This window comes from Pseudopodoces humilis, chromosome 13 (genome assembly GCF_049639895.1).
Source record: "Pseudopodoces humilis isolate 2021_Gansu_Grassland_sample_001 chromosome 13, ASM4963989v1, whole genome shotgun sequence".
NCBI lineage: Eukaryota > Metazoa > Chordata > Aves > Passeriformes > Paridae > Pseudopodoces > Pseudopodoces humilis.
Genome location: NC_142212.1, coordinates 8,858,765 through 8,884,508, shown reverse-complemented (window position 1 = coordinate 8,884,508; position 25,744 = coordinate 8,858,765). Strand labels below are relative to the sequence as shown.

Below are 25,744 nucleotides of genomic sequence, written 5' to 3'. Positions count from 1 at the left end.
TAAGGCGACTAAGTTCAGGACATGAAGATGCACTAAAATGGTAATACAAGCAAGAGAACTAAAGACCCTGTATTTTTAACAGGATCATATCCATTTTATGGATATGATATCCACATCACATCAATCATGTGGCATGAACAGGAACAAGGAGGCAATTCACAGGCAGTAGAGCAGATCAGGTAAGAGTTTGGGCTAAGAGGAAGGTTAACTGCCTGTGTTGCTGAAAAGAAGCTGCTTTCAAAGGACATTTACAAGAGCTCTTTAGCAACACAGACTTCTACAGACTTAGAGTAGTGGAGTTTGTCCATTTCTCTTTATTTGTGGGCAAAGTTGTTAATAAAATTAATGAGATTTGTCTTCTCACATCATGCTTTTTGAAACAGTTTGGAGATTTATGGGCCTGTTATCTTTTTAACCTTGTATGATCTCTGAAGGTAAATGTGCCTTGAGGGCTTTGCTACTGCAGCTACCAGCATGATGTTAGATGCCCAGACACTACAGCAGCAAAAGAACAGTAGTAATTGTATTGGAAATAACAGAAAAGAGCAGGTATTTAAAAGGTTCTCCCTACCACCACTGTTCACAGCATAGCAAGTACTATGGCAAGAGACAGCACCAGCAACCCTTGGAAATATCCCACCTGAAACTGACTTCCTGGTTTGAGTAGTGTTTAAACAGTTGAGTGAATCCCAGCTACAGAGCACCAGAATGCAGGGGAGTGAGCAGGTGTGCAAGTAGAGAGTACACAGCTTTCATCAACCCAGGCAAACTTGTTTTGCCATGGAAAACACCAGTAACTACAAAAATACCCCAAACTGACAACAGTGGCAGACAATTGAGAAAGGGAGTTTTATTAGGTGAAAGAGGAAGATCTAGTGAATGGTTTCTAAATGCTTTTTGTTTCTTATGGACTAATGATGCAGGGCAAGAAGCTTGTTAAATGATTCAACCCACTCCAACACATTCAGTTAAGGGATGGATAAAATATACTTCCCCACATCCTACAAAATAGGGCAAGCTAGACAATTTCTAGAAAGAAAAAATGCATGTAAAAACATTTAAAAATTCAGGCCATCTTTGTATGTAAGAGAGGAACAAAATACAACAATTGTGATAAAGGTTTGCAAGTCACTTGTGTTTCTTTGTAAAGATTTAGGCACAGATAACTAATGCACCACACTGTTCTTATCTCTCCCCACCTGAAAACAGATGATATTGATAAAAAGCTCCCTCCTATCCAAATCTGGTTGTCCTAAACTCCAGTATCTTTTATTGCTGATGACTCAAACCAGAAGGAGTGTATGTTCAAAGTAGATGCTGTTCATGTAGTCCAGGTTCACAAGATGTTTACATTATCCTCATTACCTATGTTATGTGGGCAAACAAATGGCTTCCAAATAAATTATAGGCTTGAATTTAAAATAGTTGATTACTGACAGAAAGTCTATTCACTTGTAATTAAGAACATCTTTTTAGGAGTTGGTAGGTCCAAGTATATTGTTCATGCAACTTACTAGAAAGTTGTGCCATAGTAACGGTGAGCAACATAATCTATGAATTTAAATTACCATTACATTAATTAAAGTGGAATGAATGAAATCCATTTGGGTTTGTGTTCTGTTTTTATTTCTGAATTAAGCAGGGTTCAATTTGTATGCTGCCCTACAAATCAGATTAAATTCCTATTTTTATAACAAAATAATTCTTAATTCTTTAAAAACACCATTAACAAGGTATATGATAATCCTATTTTCAAAACTCTGTGTTCAATATATCTTTTCCCATTAGTATATAAAAAAAGGGCGGAAACTGTCATGCAAATATTCTGAACAGTGTGACAATATTCAGTAAAACCATTAAACACGTGAACCCTTCATTAATCATTTTGGCTTTCCTTTTAGTAGCATACAAGTCAGGGTCTAACCTCAGTTCCCCAGCAGTACATTAACTTTCTTGTTTGAAAACCTCCAAAAGCACCATGCCAGGGATACTCTATTTCCACTTCAAGTCACATATTAGTGCTATATGATCAGAAGGATGTGAAACACTTGGCAAAGCCTGATGGGTTGTTACTTCTTCATGACTTGGCAATGGAATAACTTGTTCAACCTCTAAAGCATTTCTGTCAATGAAAATGTAGTCCAGACATCCATGAAACCCACCGACATAGTTTGTATATGCAGGTTCTCCACAAGCACTTAGCAGTTTGAAAGGATGGCTTAGAGACATACTGCACCTTTCTTCCTCCCCATTTGAGACCCAGTCTTCATGATCTTCAGCAATGCCACCACTGCTGATAAAACTGTAAGTTCCTGACGAGGGTGTGCTATTAAAATCTCCACAGAATATGACTGGGATACTGGGATACAAGTCACATGCTACGTGCTTGATGTGAGACATGGCCACAGCAATTTGGATCAGACGGATGTTCCCACCTAAAGACATAAAAAGTATTATTTCAAATAATGCAGAACAGCACTGGAGATGCTCACTGGCTTGCTCATTTAAGCATATATAGCTCTGAAACAGCAACCCTGTGTTTTAGAATAGTTTTCACTAATTAAGAAGCCTTTAAAATTTGTGACTATGAATTTTTTTTAGTCACAAGGCAATTTCAAATTAAACCTGCACATGCAAGAACTCTGAAGCTTTAACACCCATATACAGCAGTTTTCCATTTCATGGCAACCATCCTAACAATATTCCCAAAAAGGCACAGAACCAAAAGAAAACTAATTGAGAAGAGAAGAATCTCTCCTAACAGCTTCTGGAGCTCAATCTGATTGCCCTCCTGGTAGCACCCTGGGAGAGCTCCATGTTCAACAGGCCTGGGAAACCATAAGCACACACAATGTTTTATGGTCTGCTTTTTGGGTGAATTGTGTGTAATGCGACTTGCCTTGCTGTCAGCTGGATTCTGTTGACTCCCTGGCACACTAGAAAAATAAATCTATAAACCGAGGAGTCTGGCTTGATTTCATCTAGATAAGAAGTAAGGCAGGAAATCCTCAGTTCCAGAAGAAAAGGCTATAGCTACAAAAGAATTATGGGAAATATATTCTCCCAAATAAGAGCAAAAATCTTTCCAAACCCAGTTATCCTACATGCAGGAGTGTGCCAAAATTACCTTTGGGGTGCCAGTATAGGTGGGTATTTGCTACACAAAGCTTCCTGGAAGGATCAGTTGTAGACTGAAGAACTGAAACCTTTAAGAAAAAAAAGCAGTCTTTTGTTAAGTCTTAAATATAGGTTATATATATTTTAAAATGCACTAGTCAGCTTATGCCTTTGTGGCAATCCAGTTCAAAGAATCTGATGCTTATAAACTATAAACACAACTTAGGAGCTGTACTTTTCATTAATCTTGTATGTAAGGCTTGGGTATCAGCCAAAATATTACCACTACATCATTTAACAAGTATTCTTTTGACTGTGTCTGGTTTGGCCATATTTTTTCATAAGATATAGTTCAGACAGTACCATTCTGAAATATTTTTATTTTGTATTCACTTTCTGTAACAAAACTGGAGCTAAACTTTGTTTTTAGTAGGCAAATGTAGAATTCCATAATTGTTAAATTGAACAAAAATTTGGAGGTGATTTCAGTTATCAAGGAAATCCTGTTAGTCCTACTCAGTCCATGAGCAGGAAACTTTTACCAGTGTTTCTGCAATTCCTGACACAGCCTTCTATCTTATGCACTTGTACTTGCACAACAGCTCTGTGAACAAACCCTCTAGCATCAGGAAGCTCACACACCTGTCCAACCTTATTTGTCTCCCTCTGTCACTTGCTAAAGAATTGCATTACAACTGCATTATACAGCATACTCAACTAACTTACTTAAAACTGATTTATAAGATGTAAGTTTTATAGACTATATTCTGACATACAAAAGTAAGTAATAAAAAATCACCAGCCAGGAATCACTACCTGGCCCAGAATCTCAACAACTGTCTTCATTTTAAAGCAAAGTAATTTTGCTTTTACCGAATTTTGGTAGTTCCATATATGCAGTTCAGTAAGATCTCAATGTTTTGTTCTTGTTCCTAAGTTGATCTTCTGCTCTATCCATTACCCCAGCTAACAGAGACCATAGTTCCATGTTTCAAACTTTTAATCCTTCACCTCCCTTCTGCTGCTTGAGGCTCAACAACGCTGGCCTGGCTGCACTTGGAGACAGTGGGAGGAGGAGAAAGTGGGATAAAAGAGGGGAAAGAGAAGAAGGCATGTCAAAGCTGGTACCTGCAGCACAGATGACCTCTGCAGCACCTTCTCCTGCACCAGGGGGTACTTGGCCAGCTGCTCACACAGCTCCTTGTGCAGCGGCTCTGAGAGCAGGGCTTCGCTGAAAGCGATATCATGCTGGCTGAGGAGACTGAACTTGTCCCTGCGATAGAAAGTGGCCAGGCCTTCGTGCTGCTTCTCCTTAATCTTGAACAGCCCCTCCAGTCCAAAAGCATCTAGCGCCGGGGCCAAGCTGTCCACGAAGACAGATTTATCCACCTCTTGCAAGCAGATGAGGTCGGCGCTGTAGCCCGCCAGCTCCTTCTTGAGCAGGTTCTGCCGGTAGTCGATCTCCAGGGCGTAGGGAGCACAGTAGGGGTAGAGCACAGTGCGGGAGAACTCCGTCTGCGCGTAGGTATCGGCCAGGATGTTGTAGGAGACGGCGCGGACGGAGCTGTAGCCGCAAACCTTCTTGGTGTAGAGGTGCCGGGCGTCGAAGGTGCAGGCGCCGGGCCCGGCCTCCACGGGGCCGCTGCTTTCCACCTCGCGGGCCGGGCCGTAGCGCTGCTCCCTGTCCCCAGGCGTGCAGCGCAGCTTCAGCCGCAGCCCCACCAGCGCGTTCGACGGCGTGGACACGCGGTCGGCCGCCGCCGTTTCCACCCAGGCCTCCCCGGCCGCGTCCCCGCCGCCCGCGGGGCGCTGCTCGCGGAACCAGCGGAACAGGCAGTGCTGCGGCTCGGCGAACTCGGCGCTCACCTTGGGGCACACAGGGAAGCCGGCGAGGAGCGAGCGCGGCAGGCGGAGCTCGGTGAGCGCGGGCGGGTTGCGCTCCACGCGGTACCGCGCGCCCCCGATGTGCAGCACGGCGCCGTGCTGCCAGGCAGCCGCGTTCGGCACCTCCTCCGCCACCGCCGCGCCCTCGCGGGAGAACAGCCGCACGGCCGGCACCGCCGCCTCGCCCTCCGCGCCGCCCTCCGCCCGCGCCTTCTTGCTCTTCTTGCCGGCCTTACCGTGGCCCTTAGCGGCGTTGGTAGCGATGCGCGCCAGTGCCCGCCCCAGCGGCTCCGCCTGGTCGCGCTGCATGTGCCGAGCACTGCCGTCGGGCAGCACGAACCGCAGGCTCAGCTTGGGCTCGGACGGCACGCAGCGCACCACGGCGCGCTCCATGACGGCGGGCGGGCGGGCGCCACCGCCGTGCGGGGGTGCGGCGGGTGAGCCGCGGAGGCTCCGGAGGGCGGAGGGGGGCCAACGCCACATGGACCCGGCGGGGCCGCGGCTTCCGCGGGGCGCGGCCGGAAGCGCCGGGCGGGGCGGGGCTGGAACCGCCGGGCGGGGCGGCGCTGCCGTGCTGGCAGCGCGCGCCAAGGGGCGGGGCCGCGTGGGAGGCGGGAAGGGGGCGGGCACGCGCCGCTGGCCGTGAGGCAGCGCCACCTCCCGGTGGCCCGTGCCCCGCTGCGGGCTGTCCGCGCCCCGAGCCCCGCTCCCCGCGCCCCACCGTTAACCGGTCGGCACGGCCTGGGTCAGGCCGACCGGACAGCCAGCGGGTTCTGTTCCCTCAGCGGCGAAATCCCCTCTCCTCAGCGCAGCTTCCTGGCCAACAGGTGTTCGAGGCGTGGGCGGGTCTCCCTCGTAACGCCTCGATGCTAATTGCCTTTACATAAATCCTTTAACGCCAAGGGTTTGGGTTTGTGTTTGTGAGAAAACATTTCATATTTGGGTTGAGACCTCACGCTGAATAGTCCCGGGCAGTGAGAGCCACGCTAGGAAGGTGCCCAGGACTTTGGAAAACAGACAAAATTCCCTCCCGCTGCTCCCACACCCTCTGCGCGTGGGGCTCTGCCCACACACATAAAAAATTAGGGCTTGAAAGCCTCTTTTGTCAGGTGTGGGCAGGTGGGTAGCAAATCTGTGGAGGTCCTTAAAATTTCCATTTATAGTTGTACAAGAAACAGAAGCTCAGCAACAGCCACCTGATGCTCGAGGGTATTATATTTATAATTCCTCAAACATTCTTGCTGTGATCTGCTCGGTGCGGGCAGAGGCTGGAGCAGGAGGACTTTCTGATTCACTCGGGTTGTGCCAGCCCTGTGGCAGACCGGACGGTCAAGGGAAGGTTTTTCCAAGTTCCCTTTCCCTTTCTCTTTCCTCTCCTCATGAGAGGCACTGATCTCGGCCAGGGGGAGCCCCGAGCACCCTGCATGGGCCGGGCCCCGCCGCCCGCCCTCGGCTCCGGGGCAACCGCGCTGTTGTCCCGAGCCGGGGCCGCGGCGCTGGGAGAGGTGGGAGCGACGGGAAAAGGCGGTGTTGTCCCGGCCGTCCGGAGCTGAGCTTTGTGTCCTTTGGTGCATCCACCACCGCCTGGTTTGGTGCGTGTTTAGGACTTACCACTGATTTAGGATGTATCTCTGGCTTTCTGCTCCGCTGTAGAAATGCAGTGGTGAGTTTGTGCGTCGTGTTTCTGGGGGAACCCGACCGTCAATCTTCGGAATAGCCCTACTCAGGCAATTAAGCAGCTATAGAAGGTTGGTCTTTGAGTTGAACTTTAGCCCAGTCGCAAAATACAAATTTGTTGGGGCATTTTTTCTTTTTTTTTCTTTTTTCTTTTTCTTTTTGTTTTTGGTTTTTTTTTCTCCTTATGGCAGGCTCTGTATGTACATGCTTTCCCTTGAGCTTTACCCTCATTTTAAGCCTTATGTACATTCAACTTAATAGATGCATGTGTTAAGCTCCTTTCTGGACAGGATTGTATGCTAGAATTTTAGTTTTGTTATGGTTTTAGATGGAGCACTCAGATGAAGCAACTTCCAATAAACGGACTTTGAGAACTTTGTTTCGTCCAGCTACTTTACCTCCACCAGTCATATCTGAAACGTCACCATCACAGAGGAAACTATTGGCATACCATAGAGGAAAGGAGCAGCAAGGGATGATTAATCAGTTACTGTGAGTTACATGTAATTCAAGACATGTTGAAATTCAAGTGAAAGAATCATTATGCATTAGACATTTGACAAATAATGGTGTTTGTTTAATTATAGTGAAATTTAGTGATTAAGGAGTTAGTAATGACGAAAAAATAGGTTGCATCAATTAAAGTGTTAGCATTATTTTTAATATATTATTTCCAGTTTTTCTGCACTTCTGATGTTGTGGTTTACTTTAGAATTGATCGAGCTCTCAAAGTCTATTACATAACCATGGATGAAACAGATCAGAGAGATGCTGCACCTCCTATCAAAGAACTGCCTTCCACTAGGAAGAAAGTGAGAAAGTATTTCTTTATTAAGTCTTGCATATTTAGTTCTTTGTTTATTGGGACATTTATTTTCCTTCTTAGAATTTACTTCAATATACTTGTTTTGCTCCTCAGTAATTCATAAATGTATTTATATATTCAGGCAATCCAATTGAAATGTTTACCTGTATATATACAGAACAAAGTCTCTGTTTAGGAATAATATTTGCTAAATTTTATATTTCCAGTATTTTGTTTTTATGTTCTTCATGTATAATTTTCTGTTTCTTTTTATACAGATGGATGATGAAGAAAGCCAAAAAAGAGTGAGTTAAATTCTTTCATTTGCTTTTTTTTTGGAGTAGAAGAGTGAATGGCCCCTATTCTTGAGTATGTTATGCAGAATTATTATCAAACAAGAAAAAGTAGTCTTGGTGGGGGAAAATGGAATAGGAGCAAAATAGGAATCTTGTCTTTTGGTCTTGTAGAGGGAAAGTATTTTTCTGTTTTAGAAAATGCATCTATCAGTAATTAATTTAACCTTAATTAAAGTTCATTACTTAGGAAAAAAATGCTAACAGGCCTTAGGATTTTTTCAGTTGAGTCATAGATTGTACCTTAGCCTGTACAAAAAGTAGTCTTTCACATTGTTCCCTTAATTTGAAGAACATGCACTAAACTTCAAATTTGTGTATAGCTTTTAAAGTAAGACTTCATCTCTGAGAGACAGTTAAAACTCAAATTAGTATTGAAATATTTATATCAATTAGCCTAAGGTAACACCAATTAGCTGTTGTTAGGTAAACTCATTCTGTAGACTGTAGAGATTTTATAACAAAACTATCAATCAAAAGCAGAAATTCCTATTTCCTTGGCCAAGACCCGCTCCCCTTATGGAGAATGTTTGTCCACGCTTTTTGTCAGACAAATGTTCATCCAGAGAACAAAAACCTTGACCTTGAACTATTTTATTGTTAGCCATAAACTTCAGCAGAGAACAAAGGAAAATGCCATACCGACAAGTACAATATTTTATGTTTAAACATTAAGACAGAGAGACCATGTTACCAACCACAGAACAGCTTTTAGGGTATTAGTCAGTGAATACTGAAAAGATTGGAATAAATACCCTGCCCTTAACAAATAAAAAAAATTGAAGTTAAGGAATTTTGAATAAAAAGAGACTTGTTGCCAAGCCTAACACAAAAATACATACATAGGTAATTAGACTTGTGAAAATCTTGTCCTTTCAGGCAGAATACCTCTTTTTGAAGAAATGTGTGCAGAGTAATCCAGTGGTTCCCATCCAACGGCAGTGGCTGAGGTCCATGCTCACCATGGTGCCACAGTCGCTTATGGAGGGCAGAGATAAAGAGCTGCTCACTGAAGACCTTTTAAAGGAGGTAGTAAGGGATTATGAAATGAGCATGCAAAGATGTGTGTGTAAGTACTACAAATTACTCAGCACTTATATTAATGTTAATATATATATTATAAGCTCCATATTCTCCTGCTGAAAATGTTCTGGTTTGTTCTTTCAGCCAGGCGGGATCTTTGTAATTAACTACTGATTTAGCTTTTCCTGCTCATCAAATGTGTGTTGGCCATAAAGTTTAAGGCAAAACATGCTTATTTTATTTGAACCAGTAAAAAGTTAACCAGCTGAAAGTACAGTTCAAGCAGACAAATACAGCTGCAGGCCTTATGTCAAAAAGGTTGATTGGTGCTGATGCTATTTCATTGTATCTTTAACCTATTTAGTTAATTTGAAGCAAGAATGTATTGCTCTTTACTGTTGAAGAAAGGAGAAACTTTTTATGTACTATTCATTCTTTCTCACTCTTCAGGAACAGCAGCTTTTTTAAGCTGTTTATTCAAAAACACATTCAGGAGTTTTCTGATGGTGCTTTTGTTGCATGAGGAAGCTCACAATAAAAATCTGCCAAGATAATTACTGTTTTCAGATATCACTCATACAACTCACTTCAATTTTAAAACCTTTTAAAAAGAATCATGAACTGGAATTTTGAAAGTGTTTTCCCTATAAATAATTTATTAATTTATTTATATTTGTAGTAACTGGAATCTGAAATCGAGCCCAGTTTTGTTACTATTTAATGAATGGCTGATACTTTTTAAAATGTAGATTAAGAAATAAACAATTTAACATTAGGCTAATTTCTTCGTAATGTCATCAGTGGCATAATTATAGTATCTCACTGTAATTATGTAGTTATGTAACGAAGTTGCCATCAATTCTTGCAATCACAGAATATATCAAATTGGAAGGGGTCCATAAGGATCAGAGCCCAACTCCTTGCTCCTTGCAGGGCTATTTAAAACTCAACCATACAGCTGAGAGCACTGTCCAGATGCTCCTTGCACTCTGGCAGGATTGGTGCCAAGACCAGTTCCCTGGGGAGCTTGTTCCTGTGACCGAACATCCCCTCAGCAAAGAAACTGCATAAATATTTAATTATTTAAACACAAACCCAACTGAAAACCTTCAGGAACAGGAGCCAGAACTGGAATTAAGGCATCTGAATCTGTATAAAAATTTAGCAGAAGCTGTTGATTTTGAGCTACCTTTGGGAGAACGTGTTTTGTAGACTAGGGTGACACAATTACTTTTTCATCCTACTATGTGCTTGGTTCAAGGAAGTACAATGACTATTGAATATGGCCTAATTTTCTTCTAATTTTCATGTATTTTTTTTCTTAGTGAGAAGAGCTCTTGTTAAACCAGACATAAAAGAACTTGATAAGTTGGAAGATGAGGCACCTTTGCCTTTATTACCTCTGTGAGTGGATTAAATTAGCAAATAACCAACCGGCAAGACACACAGTTACATGAGGGACATCCTTGTTGAGCTGTGTGGACAGAGTTATGGCACAAGATGAATTCTGGGGCCACTTACTGGGATATTTTTCAATCTCTGTAGAAGGTCTTGCATTTGAACATCTCTTATTTGAATGCTCTTCAAAGTTTTAGCACTGAGAGTGTTTTATTACTGTTGTTACGTTTATATAGAGCAGCACTCATGAATTAAACCTGGCTCTGTGTACCCAAAGTCACAGTGCAGCCCCCTCTGGAATGAACTGTGTGTGTATGGGGCAGTTTTCTGGCACATAGCAGCATTGTACAGTACTTTGACATCCTAAATCTTTATATAATGCTAAGGTTTTAGGCAATTTTGGTTTTATGAGATGAAGTCTTGAAACTGAAGGCAAAATTACTATGCCCTCCCATCATGGAAAAGGAGTTCAGGTAGACAGAATATAAATACCCAAATTGCACCATTTGCTGATGCATCAGAGTGTGTGCTATCCAAATCTGTTGATAAATGCTTCCTGATAGTAGTTGGTGAAGTTAGGAATTTACATTGAATGGGCTTCTCTAAGAGGAGGTGATTTGAAAGTACCATAGAGGATAAAGTATGTTTTATCAGACAGAGTATCTTTATGACTTCCACTGCATGGCAGTGAGGACATGTGTGTGACAATAACTACTCACACTAGAGAATGATCTTTTGAATACTGCCTTTTATATATGAGTACTTTATTCAAGTAGTGCTTCAGCTCTTAATTTTTGTTTGTTTATATGTTTTGTTTGGGTTTTTTATGGTTTTTCTTTTTTAGAGGCTTGGATTTTTCTAGTACATGGCATAACAGTTATATCAAAGCAAAAAAAGAAATCATGTCCAACTTACATATTCTTCACCCCACAATGAAAACTCTACTGGATTTTGGTTATACAGCATTCTTTAACTTTCTTGTAGTGGATTTCTCTAGTTCCAGGTAAAGTCTGTTCTGCTGAATTATTGACACATATAGATTTTTGAAGCTGGCAAAGATGATCTTGCTCAATTCTATTATTTATCATAGAAAATTTTTGATGCACCATTTTAATGTAACGTGATTAAGTTACTCTGTGTTATGACCATGTGACTTTTCTTCTCTCTGTTATGTATTTTATTGTTGTTCAAGTTGTTGGTATTATCTGACCTTTAGGTTTGTATTTTGCCTTTAATTCTGTAAAGTTCTCCCCGTTATTCACTTTTTCTTAATGCTTAATTCCCATAGAAATCTGTTTAAAGTAGTATCTGAAAAATCAACTTCTAGTAGTATTATCATCTGTAGGGAATTCTATGCTAACCCTGAAGATCAGCCTTCTTGCTGGTTTTCATCAGTTGAACTTTCTGTTTAATCTTGGAACTTTAATTTTTCATAGTTTTCAAAAAGATGATTTTCAAAATATTTTTCCTCATTATTTTCTCTGGTAATTGTTCTGCAAATCCTGGAGTTTGAGGCAGACCTTTTCTTTCCTTTTAGTCTCCTGAAGCAATGCGTAAGTTCCTACTGTGCTTTCTGCTAGAGAAAGACTAGGTTTATAATATAGGGGTTTGTATTGCCACCTTACTCCATGTTTGGTTTGTTTAAATTTTGTTTATAAAGTTGCCTGTACCTTTCTTTTCTAGATTGAAAGGATCAGTTGACTGTAGATCTTTTAAAACTGATGCATCTCTAAGCTGTTCTAAAGCAGAAGATGAGATAATGCGTACATGGTACCAAAGAGTTTTCAGCCACTTTACGCAGTCAGAGGCCTTGGATGGTGTACAGTTGGATCAGCTTGAGTCTTTTTGTAACTGTGTGGCTGTGCTTATGTCTAATCAGGTAAATATCTTTCCTCCCTGTGATAAACTTAATGGGATTAAAACATTACCTGCTTTGTAGAAGAATAATGGAACAATAACCTAATCAAATCATTGTATTTGGAAAAAAAATAGAGGAAAATGCTTTCAAGATATTTCACTTCTACATACATGTGTTAGTAATTGGCTTACTTTTGTAGCACAAATAAATGCATGGACTTTACTGAAATGATTACTTGTTATTAGTTTTCATCATTTAAGGGCTGGGACTAACATCCACTGGAGTTATTAGAAAAATTCACACTGCTTCAGTTATCCATGAATCAGGCCAGAAGTACTAAAATTAATGGAACTCCTGGCTTATTGAATGAATGGAAAATGGGTGGAGCCTTTTTTATGTCAACTAATAGGTGGTCTGTGTTATTATCTAGGTGAAAGAATTACTGCAAAGATCGACTGAAGTTTTTGTGAAACTTTTTGATCCTGACGACAGAAGTAATCTGCCTTTATTTAAGATGGACTTGACTTTCGATGAAAATAGAATGGAGTTTTATCCAGGCTTAGAAGACCTAGAAGAAGCAATTTTGTTTGTAGTAGATTGTATAGGACAGACTCTTCAGGTGTGCTTTTGTCTTTATTTAAATATGTAATTGTTAAGATGCTCAGTATGTGGAAATACTTGTGATTTAGGAGTCTGACTACCCTGGCAATGGGATCAGAATGCAACTTGTATTGATTTTTCACAATCATTCTACAGGTCACATTATGAATCTTGATGCCCAATGACCCTCCAGGCTCTGAAGCAATTTTGTAATTCCTTGTTTATAAAAGATTGGTGCACCTACTATTGATTATTTTAGTCTGCTCTTTGAGTCTGCGATTATAATAATAGCATCTTTAATTATATGTGTGATGATTAACAATAAGTTTGCATTAAATTGAAGATCTCCAAAGAAAGACAAGGAAAATTAGAGTTGATATTCCTTTTCTTTTTAAGAAAAAGAAAATACTCAAATCTCTAAAAACTAATATATACAACATCAAAAGATTGATGTCTTGGTAACCTGTCTGTGGTGCCAGGGAAGAGACCCTTTCTGGGGGCTTTAGATGTGAAGTGAATATTGGTCACTAGTCACATGTGATGGTACTTTCAGAGAAGTCTTTTGGGGTTGATTTTTCTGTATTTGCATATATGATATAATTTAATTTTATTCAAGGTTGGATTATTTTTTTCTTTTACATATTTCCTGTTCAACTTTTTGCTTCAGGAAAAGTCATTCTACATGTGTATAAGGCATGTGAACTTGGTCAGGGTCTCATACTTTTATGATTGTGCTTTCTGCAGATTGCAACTTACTTTTAAAGTATATGTATCCTTGCACTGTTTTTTAAAATTTAAATAATCACTTTTATTTATTTAAATTTATTTAAAATTTAAATAAATTGCTCTACTCTTAGAACATCCAAACGGTGCATGCTTGGCTAACGGGAGGCACTGGAACCCTGGATGCTGAGCTTCCTGCTCACACCGTACAATGGGCCAAATCCACTCTGAAAAAATCTATTGGATACAACTTAGAAGGCCCAAAGGAACATTTTAAAAGCTATGGTAAGTGATAGAAGAGTATGTAAATAGCTGTGTCATCTCTTTGTAATAAGTAACTTGCTGTATGGCATATGCATTTTAATAATATGAATATGTTGTAATTGAATTATAGTTGAAAGTTATGGCTGGCTTGTGGATGGAACTGCAGAGAAACGGATAAACAGATTTATGGCAGAACAACCCAGTTTTGATGAGTACACTACTGTAAGTTTTAATTCTACACTTTATAAATAATTTTTACTATGCATACAGCACAAATGAAAACATAACAGAGGATAACAGGTGCTTAGCCTTTAGCTAAAAATATATGGGCTACCTACAATGTAACAGATTTTTCCCCTAAAAATTTATGGTAAATAGAAGAAAATATTACTTATTTTCTTCAATGTCTAATATTTACTCATGTAGCCAAGTATTTAAATAATAACTCTGAGATGTAAAATCTAACGTTTTTCTGAAGTTCATAGATGAATTTTTCACCCTCAAGAAGGAAATCATGAGTTTGCCAGAGGTGATTTATTTCCCTATGATCTGTTTGAATTGTGAGGATTTAAAGCAAGGTTTGGCTGATTGTGCAAACAACTTTGCAAAAATGCTAATGGACAAAATATTTACAGATTACAGAGAGGAAAATGAAAGGTAAGTAGAATTTTTCTGCTTGTGAATGCTCTATGTGTTAAATGCATAATAGAAAGATGTAGAAGAAATGCAAATATACCATACATCAGTTTACTGAAGGTTCTTGGCTAACTAATGATGTAATGCAGTTTGTACCAGCTGTAGTATTTATTCTGCTGTTTTAGTCTCAAAAATAGGTAGGAAAACATATTAATATGTACAGACTTGGATGATGGAGGAGCTAGAAGATCAAAGATCCATGAACTTTATTACTGTTCTGGATTTTTATGTGTGAATTACATTATTACTGCACTGTCAAAGGCTAGTTAGACTCTTTTATTACCTGATAGATACATCAGCAGGGCTGCTCTCAATCTATTCCTCCCCATTTGTATTTGTGCTGGGTGTTACTCCATCCTGGGTGCATAATCGGACATTTGAACTCATTACCTTTCATCCCCTTAATCATAGTCAAATGTTTAATTCTGCAGTGTCCCATCCTTTAAGGGAGTCAGCAGCACCTCACAGTTGTATGATGAGCAAACTTGCTGATGGTGCATTCAACTCTTGCATCCAAATCATTGATAAATATATTGAACAGAGCTGGCCCAGAGCTGGATTGCGAGGAACACTGCTGGTGACAGTTGCCAGCCATTTGCTACAATGCCCTTTGAGCTCTGCCCTTCTCCAGTTCTTCACCCAGCAAACCATGAACACATCTAGAAGGCTGTAAAGCCTTATTAAAACTGAGAAAAATTATATCCTCCGCCTTCCCTTTGTCCTCTACATGGGTGAACTTAAAGGATATCAATTTAGTTAAATAGAAGGTTAATTTGCAGGTATGGATTAAGTAATGAGGAAAGTCTTACTACATTTTTTAGTTAAAATGAACAATTAGGGCCAAGTTTTATAGTGATTCCACATTACCAGAGTGAGACAATATTTACTAGGAAAATGTTTGTGTGTACACTAATGAGTTTGCTGAAGTTCTTTTAGTAACAACAGGTTACTAAAGCATTTATTTCAGAAGAATACCCCAAAATCCAAACAAAGCAATTATTACAAGTCAGAAACCAATATTTGTCTAGACTGACTTGGTTGTATTCCCCTTCTAGTTTCATAGATAATGAGGGGAGACTACTTAAAAGAAGTAATTTGAATTTTTAATTACATCAAAGCTGAGGTTGAAGCCAAACTAAAATCTTAATATGTTGGTATTTTATGTAAAATAAAACTATAGGATATGCAGCGAATTTGAAGCCATTAAGGAATGTGCATTGAAAGTTCCCGAGTCAACAGAAGAAATGGTAGAAATAATGAATTACATAAAGAGAGTCAAAACCAAAGATATGCAGGACCTGGTGCAAAGGAGCAAGGTAAAATAGTATCCTTTAATTATTGATCTTTTATTAGACATTTGTGAAAATGTAACAAGTATAAAGTACATTTTATATAAAAACAGTCTGTTTGAACACACAAGAAACAGTTTACTCTTTGAACAGAATATAGTTGCTGTTACATTAGGAGTAGTTTGTGTGTGTGTGTGTGAATATGTATCAGATTTTCTCCTATGGCAATAGCTCTATAAATATAACATGTTATGTTTATATCTGCAGAAGTTATATTTTGTATATTTTTAATAACATTAGGATTTCTGCATTTAGACTTACAGAACACAGGAGTCATATTTAGAGAAACAAGCTCATGATCAGTTCAGGGACTTGAAAAATGTTACACATGTATCTTAAATGTTAATATTCAATTGGCTGAAGGAGCTCTGAATTCTGAAAAGTTCATGAAATGTAGATTTTTATTTTATCTTTGTAGATAATATTGTCCTGCCCTATATTTGAAACAGACCTATCATGCCTAAAGTTTTGTGAAATCTCTCTTTGTAGGAGTGCTGTCGGCAAATGAGTTACTTGATAGATGTTTATCCGTTTGGTCCTGAAGACATTGAACTAAATTCAACAACTATATTATGGCCAAAGAAGATTAACCTCATTTTTAAAGAGCATGATATAGTAAGAGCATTTTCTTAGTTCGTGGTATATTTTGACTTGTTAGACTTCTCACTTTACTTGAGCTATTTATTTCCTCAGCAGGCTAAATGTATATACACATACGAGCCATACCAATTTAGACATGCATGAATAATATATTTCCAGATTTTTGTAGCAAAAGTGGGCTTTTTGTGGCTAAATTTGAAAACTGTCACTGTAACTTAAAAGCTTCAGCAAGTCTTATTATCCTAATATGCTTGTGGTCAGTACTAGGTAATTCATAGGCAGATGAAAATACACCACATTGTTTTTGTCTAGTACTGAAAATATAACTGTTAGGCCTTTAATAAGACTGAGTGTCTGGACAGGAAGTCATTTAGTTAAAATGGTATTTTGTTCTGTCAATAAAATAACAGTGGGAACAAGGTTTCCTAGCAATCACTAATAGAAAATATGCAGCATCTCATTTTCTCTGTGTGACTGTAGATTACTTCCACCATCTGTATTCATCTTGCTTAGAGTGCTTTGTCTATGACACAGTAAGTCAAGCCTTTTAGTGTTCTCTTGCCTCTCTGTAGTAATTTAACATAGATTTAACAATTTCTTCTAAATTTTTAAAATAATTAATAATTAACATTTAAAAAATCAGTATCTTTAAAATATTACAGTTAAGGATTTCTCCTTTGCTAAGTTTTGTTTAAATACTAAGGCATATGTCCAAGTGTAATGAATATGCCTCTCACTGAAAAGATAGCTTGGGAGACTGATACGTCTGTAAAATACTTTGTTTGCATGTTATCCCCATGCAAGCAAAGTATTCTTTTAATCCCCAAAGATAAATCAGTAAAATTAATCTTCTGCTTCTATGCAGAGAGTCCATGATTCTTGTTCTAACTCCTTTTAATGGAAATGGTAGTACAGAGTGAATACTTAGTGAGAATCCCTCAGCAGCGGGAACCTGTAGCTAGCTGTCAAGTGACTTGCATTGTGCTAGAGGTTGAGGACAAGAAAAGTTTCACATCATCATTTCAATCAAAGTTTTCATGAATCTGTATATTTGCATTCTATACTCTCAGATATGAGTCTGTTTGTATTCTAATGCAAAAGGAAAATATTTGTTCCTCCTTTGGTGAAGTTCTGTTTATCTGCTTCACAAATTTTGCATGGCAGTGGGTGTACTTGTCCTTGTCTTAGGAGATCTCTTTTGTGATTGTTTTCGTTTGGCACCTTAAAACAAACCCTTGGGTGAGCAGACCCAGTGCTTTAAGGTGGTCTTACGTTCTGTAATTTCTGCCCTTTGCAGCCACAGGTATGTGTGGGATAACATTGGCTTTCAACAACTGTAGGTGTCCTTTTTGGCTGTCAAATACTGAATCCCAAAAATGAGAATATCTATTTTTTTTCTGTAATGCTTTACTTTCTCTTTTCTGATTCCTGAAGAAGGCCTTTATGGCAATCCTAACTTCTGTGATTGTTGAGATGAGGGTTCCATGTGAGCATACAGAGGTTGCACACATTGAAGTGGGGCATAGGAAAAGAAAATCAGTTGTTGCAAGGATAATCATTTATCTGTATTGTTAGTTTTCTGTCTGTTTCCACTAAATGTTTAGATGGTAGTATGTATGTTAATTGTTAATCATTGACACCTTTGCGTTGTGCTTTTTTGTCATGAAAAAAATAAATTCTTTTGTAGCTGATCGAACAGGCTAAAGCAAAAGGAGAACAAGAAGTGCAACAGAAATTTGATAACCTGCAGGTCGAAGTAGGGAGGCTTTATAATTCTGTGTCAGAATTAGAAGAATACTCAGAACTGGATTGCATGCAACAGGTTTGATCAATAGTATAAAATGGGTATAAATGTTTCATGTGTTTAACACACAGGAATTCCATCTTTTAGAAAAAAATTGTAATTAAAAGTAATTAGTTTAACAAATGTGAATTAAAACATTTATTATCCTCTTGCGGCAGTGAACAAGCTCAGTCCCCCTCCCATTTTTTTTATATTGGTAATTAGCATTGTATTTAAAGGAAAGTTTGCTATAAAGTTTTGCTTGAATTAACTAACAGATAACAATAACAGCAGTTCAGAAAGAGTGTGTGCATCCACGAAAATCATTCATTCATTCTCCCTCTTCACCACAAATCAATTAATGCAAAACAAGCACAGGTTTGATATTTTTTTCCTACAAACTTCAAAACTTCATTGTTATGCTAGTGAAGAGCAGACCACTGGCTCCAAAACCTTGTGCATTTCTAGCAGTATTTTTTAATTTTCAGAGCAGGTCTTGTACTTTAATTGGAAGAAATTGCATAGTAAGAAATTCTGTTTTTTAAAAAACAAAACACTTCAAAGCACAAAACATAAATCCTGAGCTAATAGATCCCAGTTACCAATATGATATGCCATGTATGTAAAAAAGTGTGTGCCTGCCTTCTGGAACAATGAGTTTTAAAGCACAAACATTTTGAAAATACTCAAATTCAGTAATGAGGTCCAATTCTAATTTTCATAATGTTCATCTGGGTTCTTCACAGTGTATGTACTCATCAATGAGCAGACAAGTTTTTAATCTTGTTTTCTAAAATTTTAATGTGAAAGGTTATATTTTGATATCTTATTTTGATAGCTGTTCAGAGCACAATTTGGTTATTTCTCAAGACATACTATTATTTGATTGCAGTATGTGACTGACCTGAGGACATTACAGAAAACAATTCAGGACACTGATGAAACAGTAGCTGCTCTTAATAAAGAAGAGACTCTGCTCGGATGGAAACCAAGTGAATTCCCACTCCTCAACAACTTAAAAACTGAGATAGAACCATACCAGAAACTCTTTAATCTTATACTGAAATGGCAGCGAACAGAAAGAAGGTAATTCAGCTCTAAATGCTGTAAGAGGAAGAGTGAGATAAATGCTTATCTTGGTCTTGTTCATGTCAGATGTAGAACATGGATTTGTTTTCTTGTTAACATGTGTTATTAGGAAGCAAAGTAAAAGGGTAGTATAACATACATACCAGGCTTGCTATTTTTAATTCAGCTAGAAAAAATATAATAAATTTGTTTTTATTTTTAAAATATAATCATAGAATCATAGAATCATCAGACTTCCTAAGCTGGAAGGAACCCACAGAGAACATGAAGTCCAAGTCCCAGTGTTGCATAGGACAGCCCCAAGAATCACACCATGTGCCTGAGAGCAGAGGAGCATATCCCAGACTGGGTTCTAATTGTATTGGTCATGCTGGTGTAGCCTGTAATAAGACAAGCTCTGTGAAAGAAATGTATTGAAAAGAAAAATTGTGTTATGAGTAATTTTTTGTTCCAGAAAAGGAAGAAGTTCAACTAGATAGCTCATCATCTGTATGTAATCAAAACTGGTTTTAACCTAGCAGCTGTCCAAAATGGTGGGTTCAAATGATTGCGTTGCTGTCTGGTGGTTAGTTAGATCCTACCACAAAAACTGTATTCTGTGTATAAATTAACAGAGATTATTTATCATTTTATGCATTCTTCGGAAGTTATAATGTGCTGTGGCTGAAAGTGTGGAGGGTTTGAAAATAATACCTAGTGTATTTTTAAGTGTCATATGTTGATCTCCATCTAGAGTTTAACTTAAGTATTTGTCTGTTCATGCAGTTACTCCATTTCAGTATGTGAGTGACTCAAGAGAATTACAGAAATACACAGAAGAATGTGGTTGAGCCACTTTTAGTTGGGCATAAAAATTTTGCAAAGAATAACATTATGGAAGAAGAGCTTTGCTTTGATTTAAATAGCTATTCATGTGTTGCAAATGTATTTGTGGTCTGTTTTGTAACTTTATTTTTTTTTCAGATGGATGGATGGGACCTTTTTGGAACTAAATGGAGAAATCATGGAGGTTGAGATTGATGAATTTTATAGAGAGATGTACAAAATGTTAAGACTCTTCCAACAAAAGCAAAAGAAAGACCTGGACAAGAAAAAGACAGTGCGACACAAAGGTGTAAGGGGTAATCCAACTCTTACAATGTGTTCTTCAGTTCTGGAACAGATTAAAGAATTTAAGGTAAGAAAATGTGAGGGATATTAATATCTGATGCTCAGGAACAAATGCTAAATTCAGGGCTCAGTACAAGTAGATGACGCAGTGTAAGAGATTGAGAGTGAGGCTGTTCTGAATCCCCATTTCCAGACTGTACTGTCCCATTCATTTTAGTAAAATGGGATTAATTTTTTTTTTTACAGTTTCTGGAATTGTAATGAGTGAACACATACAGGAGAAAAGTAATTTTTGGATGCAGAAAAACATTTAAGGATGTATCTGGGAGTTTTGAAATGGGACTCTTATGTTAACAGAAGCAAAATTTAGCATCACTGAAAAACTATGCTTAATAGTTTTTTTATATTTATTTTTCAGTAGTTGATATAATTATTTAGAAGTGAATACCTGAATGGAGCCATTGCACTTCTTGGAAAAGATTTTAATGTCTTTGGCTACTGTAGCAAAATTTTAAATGCACCTGAAAGATTATTAAAAAATTAAGAAATAATGTGTATGACAATATTTACCTTATAAATGTTTTTTTCTGAATTAGGAGAATATTCCCACTGTGGCTGTCTTTTGTAACCCTGGCATGAGAGAACGTCACTGGCAGCAGATGTCAGATATAGCAGGATATGATATAACACCAGATGCTGGAACTACCCTGAGAAAAGTTTTAAAGCAGAATCTATCTGCTTACTTGGAACAGTTTACCACAATAAGTGTAGGTGCAAGCAAGGTAAGCACAGAGATTTGATAGTCACAAATATGACATCAGGTCTTTTAGTGAATACCTTTATGACTTATTAGCATTAGTCTTTGCCATTATGCAACAGAAGAGATTTGGTGAGACTTTGGCCCATTATACATTAGTGATGAGTGTTGGTATTTGTATCTCATGTGACATCACCAATATTTCCCAAGTGTGCTGCTTTCTGTGTGCAAGAAAAGGATATACTGAGGAAAAATAATAACAAGTAATTAATTTGTGCTTATTCAGCTAGAAAAGCTTATATATTGAATTAGAGAGTTCCAAAAAAACAATTCAGTGACTAGACCAAGCTATTTTCTTTTTAAATAGGAATTTTCTTTGGAGAAAGCAATGCATACCATGATGGAAACCTGGGATTCAATTTCCTTCAATACAAATTTGTATCGTGAGACTGGTATTCATATTCTGTCTTCAGTGGATGATATTCAGGCCCTTCTTGATGATCAGATTATGAAAACTCAGACAATGAGAGGATCACCTTTCATTAAACCATTTGACAACGAAATAAGGGTACAATGAGTACTTTTTCAACCATTTTAATTGTAGGATGACTGTAGTGCAATAGTATACCGATTGTGTTACAACTTTATTTGAGTTGTGAATGAAATGCTTTAATTGATTTTTTCAGCAAGAATCTTTTGAGTTTGTATGAGTCATATTTTATTTCTGTTCTGGAATTCTCTCTTCCATTCAGATTCAAGTGCAACCAAGAGAACATGGTTCTTTTTTTCTCATATTTTGCAAAATCATGTTTTCCATTAACCTTTTATCTTAGTAACCAGAAATAACCAGAAATAATGTTTCTATTATTGCTAATAAGAACATTTATTTATTTATTTATTTATTTATTGGGTTTTGGATTGAAATTTTGAACTACAATGTTTTCCTCAAGGCAAAGAAACTTCTTGACAGCTGGGAGAATGTTTTTTAATCAGACCTCATCAGAGCAATGATGGCAGCGCTTTACCACCTGCTTTTGAATTTCAGGGCTAGAGTAGTCCTTGTGATGCTAACACCATGGCTATTGACAGGAGAGAAGCTGGTGGAATTGCTTCGCAGTTACCCTCCCTAGTTCATTGTTGTTCATTATTATGTAGGTAATGTTCAGGCTCAAGCAGGCTTAGTGAGCATACTTATAATTTACAGGCAGCCTGCTCCAGTGGTATCTGCTATTGTCCTTAGGAGAGGGATGCTGGACTTACTGGATCTCTCCTATAAGCTGAGGTGGCTTTTCTGGTGTTGTGTCCCTCTGCCATTCAGCTACAAGAGCCCTTGCTGTGGGGAGATGAAACACCATTTGTCATTGGTAGCCTCCTGGCTATTGCTTAATAATGAAGTTGTTGAAAGTTCATAGCACTGAAGTGATAAATGCATTTTGGAGAATTAATTTCCGAGTAAGTAAAAACTTCTGAGGTTCTTTGGCCATCTGTATATGTGGAAGAACTGAGACTCTTGTAAATATTTTTCTTTCACTTTTTTTATTGGTAAACTTTTTTTTCTCCTCTCTGGAAGCTGGAATACCACAATGTCTACCTTTCCTGAATTTGTTGTCTCTAACATTATCTGCTTGGAAATGTCAAGTTAACATTTTTTAAACATTTATTAAGGAATGGGAAAGCCGCTTGATTCAAATTCAGGAGAATATTGATGAGTGGCTGAAAGTGCAGGCACAGTGGCTGTATTTGGAACCCATCTTTTCTTCTGAGGATATTATGCAACAGATGCCAGAAGAAGGGCGGCAGTTTCAGACTGTGGATAGACTGTGGAGAGAGATTATGCAGTTTTGTGCTGAAGACCCAAAGGTAAGGGAAATATCCATTACTAACAGGAAACAGTAGCTTCTCTTACCATTTTTTTGGGGGGTGGATGCTTAGTTTTCAGAATATATACAGTGATATGCAGCTCCCTAGGCTTTCTAGAAACAAAGTTGTGCTGTTACTTACTTGATTAATTTCTACTGTTCAAAATACTTCATTTATAGATGAAAATTTGCACATGTTTGTTGTTATAGGTTCTTGTTGCTACTTCTTTACCAGGATTAGCAGAGAAGCTTCAGACCTGTAATGAGCTTCTTGACAAAATCATGAAAGGACTTAATGCTTACCTTGAAAAAAAGCGTCTCTTCTTTCCCCGGTATGATGAGCTTTGGTTATTTAAAACCCACAGATTCTGAATGGAGTTTTTTTGTTGTGAATAAGATCAATCTTAAAAACAGCTTGATAATGTAGTTGTATTTTTTTTTTCTTATTTTTTTAGCTTCTTTTTCTTGTCTAATGATGAAATGTTGGAGATCCTGTCGGAGACTAAGGATCCTCTTAGAGTTCAGCCTCACTTGAAGAAGTGTTTTGAAGGCATTGCTAAGCTGGACTTCCTTCGCAATTTGGATATTAAAGGAATGTGTAGTTCTGAAGGCGAACGTGTGCAACTGATTTCAAACATTTCTACTTCTGAAGCTCGAGGTGCAGTGGAAAAATGGTTAATTCAAGTAGAAGATATTATGCTGAAGACTGTACGTGATGTAATTGCCAGATCAAGAATGGTATGGGGTTTGAGATAATTTAAGAACTGTAGCACCTATCTTAGTTTTATGGCTGTCTCTTGGCTTTCTAAAATTCTTCCTCAGCAGAGAAGTTGATGAAGTTGTGTGGCCAGGACCAAGTTAACATGACTTATATTTATAGGCCAGTGATATGCATTAGAGTTTAGTTTGAATAAGGCATAAGTAGTTTTCCTATAACACTGGATATTCTAAAAGTTTCACAGCTGTACTATTTTACAGGATATATTATGATGTAGTAGTTTAAGTTTCTAATGAATTAGAACACTTGCGATATGCTTGCTGCTTCCTAAAAGAAAGTCATTAGAGAGAAAATGTTTCTTTGTCTGAAGTTAACAGTTTCTGAATATTTGGAAAATGGAAAGATAATTCTAAGAATATTTGAAATTATTGGGTAAAAAATTGTAAACCTGTATGGAAAAGAGCATTTAAAGCTCCATTTGGACATTGCAAATAGGAAAATAGTATTATTCATCAAGGAATATTAATAGGATTACGTTATAAGCTTCCATATTACGCTGGGATATATATTCCCAGACACTATGTTTATACAATGTATTTAACTCTTTCAGGCATATCTAGAGACCGAGAGAAAGCGCTGGGTTCTGGAGTGGCCTGGCCAAGTAGTGTTGTGTGTGTCTCAAATGTACTGGACAAGTGAGGTACATGAAGTTCTTCACAATGGACCCAAGGTACTTTATAATGCATAATTTTTTTTTAAACCTTTCTCAGTGTTTCATTTCAGCTGTTGTATTTTGCTTAATCAATTTTGCTTAATCAAATCAATAGTAAAAATTATTTTTACTATTAAAATAAAATTTGAAAAATGATGAGTATGTGTGTTTGACATATATGAATTTATGTGCAGTGATTTATACTTTTCATTCAAGTACTTGAATATTCTTACTTAGAGCAATCATAGTTTAAAATGTAGCTTTGCAACATAAATGCATAACTGTGGATAAGAGAGAAGTTGATGCAAAGCCATTACAATATAAAAGAGTAGCTTAATAAGCAACCTCTGTTAAGATATCTGGTCAACATGAAGTAGTCTGGAACACTTGAAATTGTGATATAACCAGTTTCAAAATTACCTTTTGTCTCCTAGGGCTTAAAGGGTTATTATGATACACTTCAGCTTCAACTTAATGATATTGTAGAGCTGGTAAGAGGAAAACTCTCAAAGCAAACCAGGACTACACTGGGTGCCTTGGTTACTATTGATGTTCATGCTAGAGATGTCATAAAGGAAATGATTGGAAGTGGTAATTATATTTTAAGACATTTTTCTTAACACCTAGTTAATGAAAAATCATTAACCCATCAAATTTTACTGCGTAAACAGTATAGTACTAAGATGGGTTTATGCGTATTGGGCTACAATCATCAACATTAATAATTTCAAAGCTGTTTTAAATTTAACCCCAATAGAAAATCCAGCTACCTACAACATCTTTTATGATTGCTGTCAACTCTTTGTTTGTCAGGTGTGCAGAGTGAAACAGACTTTCAGTGGCTTGCACAGCTGCGCTATTATTGGCAGAACGAGAACGTTCGTGTGTGCATCATTAACTGCAATGTGAAATATGCCTATGAGTACCTTGGGAACTCCCCACGCCTGGTGATCACTCCTCTCACAGACAGGTGTTACCGCACCCTGGTATGAGCTTCCTCCTGGGGTACTGCAAATTGCATTTACTGTGCTATACTATAGCTTACACTGTTCAGTGCAGGCATCCTTTTAGGACTTTCAGACCTATCCTTTAGGGCTTATCTGCTATTTCTGCTAGAATGAGGTTTTTTTCACAGAATGTTGACGTGAAAATCCTTCATAACAACAAATCTGGACAGCCCACCAACCTGACTGAAATATTTGTGTGTTCTTCTGTTGTGGGTGTACTTTTTTAAATTACAAAGGAAAGACGATATTTGATTACTGTATAGATTATGAGAATGCAATCTGCTTTTCTGACGTTCTGTGGCTGCTAAGTTAAGTGGAGAGGGATTGGCTTTTGATCACACTGTTCCTAAGACTAGTACAAG

The 25,744-nt window shown here is 38.1% G+C and overlaps 2 protein-coding genes across 2 annotated transcripts in view; one reads left to right on the top strand and one right to left on the bottom strand.

Annotated features, from left to right (window-relative positions):
* Positions 1-827: 827 nt before the first annotated feature.
* Positions 828-5,484, bottom strand: PDE12 (phosphodiesterase 12). The gene is made up of 3 exons (XM_005522113.3): positions 4,246-5,484; positions 3,128-3,206; positions 828-2,435 (listed from the first exon to the last, which is right to left on the bottom strand). Exons 1-3 carry the CDS (start codon positions 5,482-5,484, stop codon positions 1,993-1,995), a joined length of 1,761 nt encoding a protein of 586 aa, XP_005522170.3. The 3' UTR covers positions 828-1,992.
* A 240-nt stretch (positions 5,485-5,724) lies between these two features.
* Positions 5,725-25,744, top strand: part of DNAH12 (dynein axonemal heavy chain 12) — a 58,203-nt gene continuing 38,183 nt past the window's right edge. Inside the window, exons 1-25 of the mRNA XM_088061760.1 lie at positions 5,725-5,828; positions 7,007-7,170; positions 7,391-7,490; positions 7,762-7,788; positions 8,716-8,905; positions 10,185-10,263; positions 11,102-11,260; positions 11,941-12,136; positions 12,546-12,734; positions 13,573-13,723; positions 13,833-13,924; positions 14,181-14,359; positions 15,579-15,714; positions 16,237-16,362; positions 18,035-18,169; positions 19,023-19,216; positions 20,183-20,396; positions 20,926-21,111; positions 21,454-21,654; positions 22,752-22,946; positions 23,156-23,277; positions 23,401-23,683; positions 24,274-24,393; positions 24,810-24,966; positions 25,189-25,361. Of these exons, the coding sequence (XP_087917886.1) occupies positions 7,007-7,170; positions 7,391-7,490; positions 7,762-7,788; positions 8,716-8,905; positions 10,185-10,263; positions 11,102-11,260; positions 11,941-12,136; positions 12,546-12,734; positions 13,573-13,723; positions 13,833-13,924; positions 14,181-14,359; positions 15,579-15,714; positions 16,237-16,362; positions 18,035-18,169; positions 19,023-19,216; positions 20,183-20,396; positions 20,926-21,111; positions 21,454-21,654; positions 22,752-22,946; positions 23,156-23,277; positions 23,401-23,683; positions 24,274-24,393; positions 24,810-24,966; positions 25,189-25,361 (3,768 nt within the window). The 5' untranslated portion in view covers positions 5,725-5,828. The remainder of the gene's footprint in view (positions 5,829-7,006; positions 7,171-7,390; positions 7,491-7,761; positions 7,789-8,715; positions 8,906-10,184; positions 10,264-11,101; positions 11,261-11,940; positions 12,137-12,545; positions 12,735-13,572; positions 13,724-13,832; positions 13,925-14,180; positions 14,360-15,578; positions 15,715-16,236; positions 16,363-18,034; positions 18,170-19,022; positions 19,217-20,182; positions 20,397-20,925; positions 21,112-21,453; positions 21,655-22,751; positions 22,947-23,155; positions 23,278-23,400; positions 23,684-24,273; positions 24,394-24,809; positions 24,967-25,188; positions 25,362-25,744) is intronic.

Excerpts from the sequence above, each read along its gene's own strand:
- PDE12 (XM_005522113.3), bottom strand. The coding sequence starts at position 5,484 with ATGTGGCGTTGGCCCCCCTCCGCCCTCCGGAGCCTCCGCGGCTCACCC. Across the intron at positions 3,207-4,245 it reads AGAGGTCATCTGTGCTGCAG|GTTTCAGTTCTTCAGTCTAC; the intron begins GTACCAGCTTTG and ends TTTTTCTTAAAG. Across the intron at positions 2,436-3,127 it reads CCTATACTGGCACCCCAAAG|GTGGGAACATCCGTCTGATC; the intron begins GTAATTTTGGCA and ends TTATGTCTTTAG.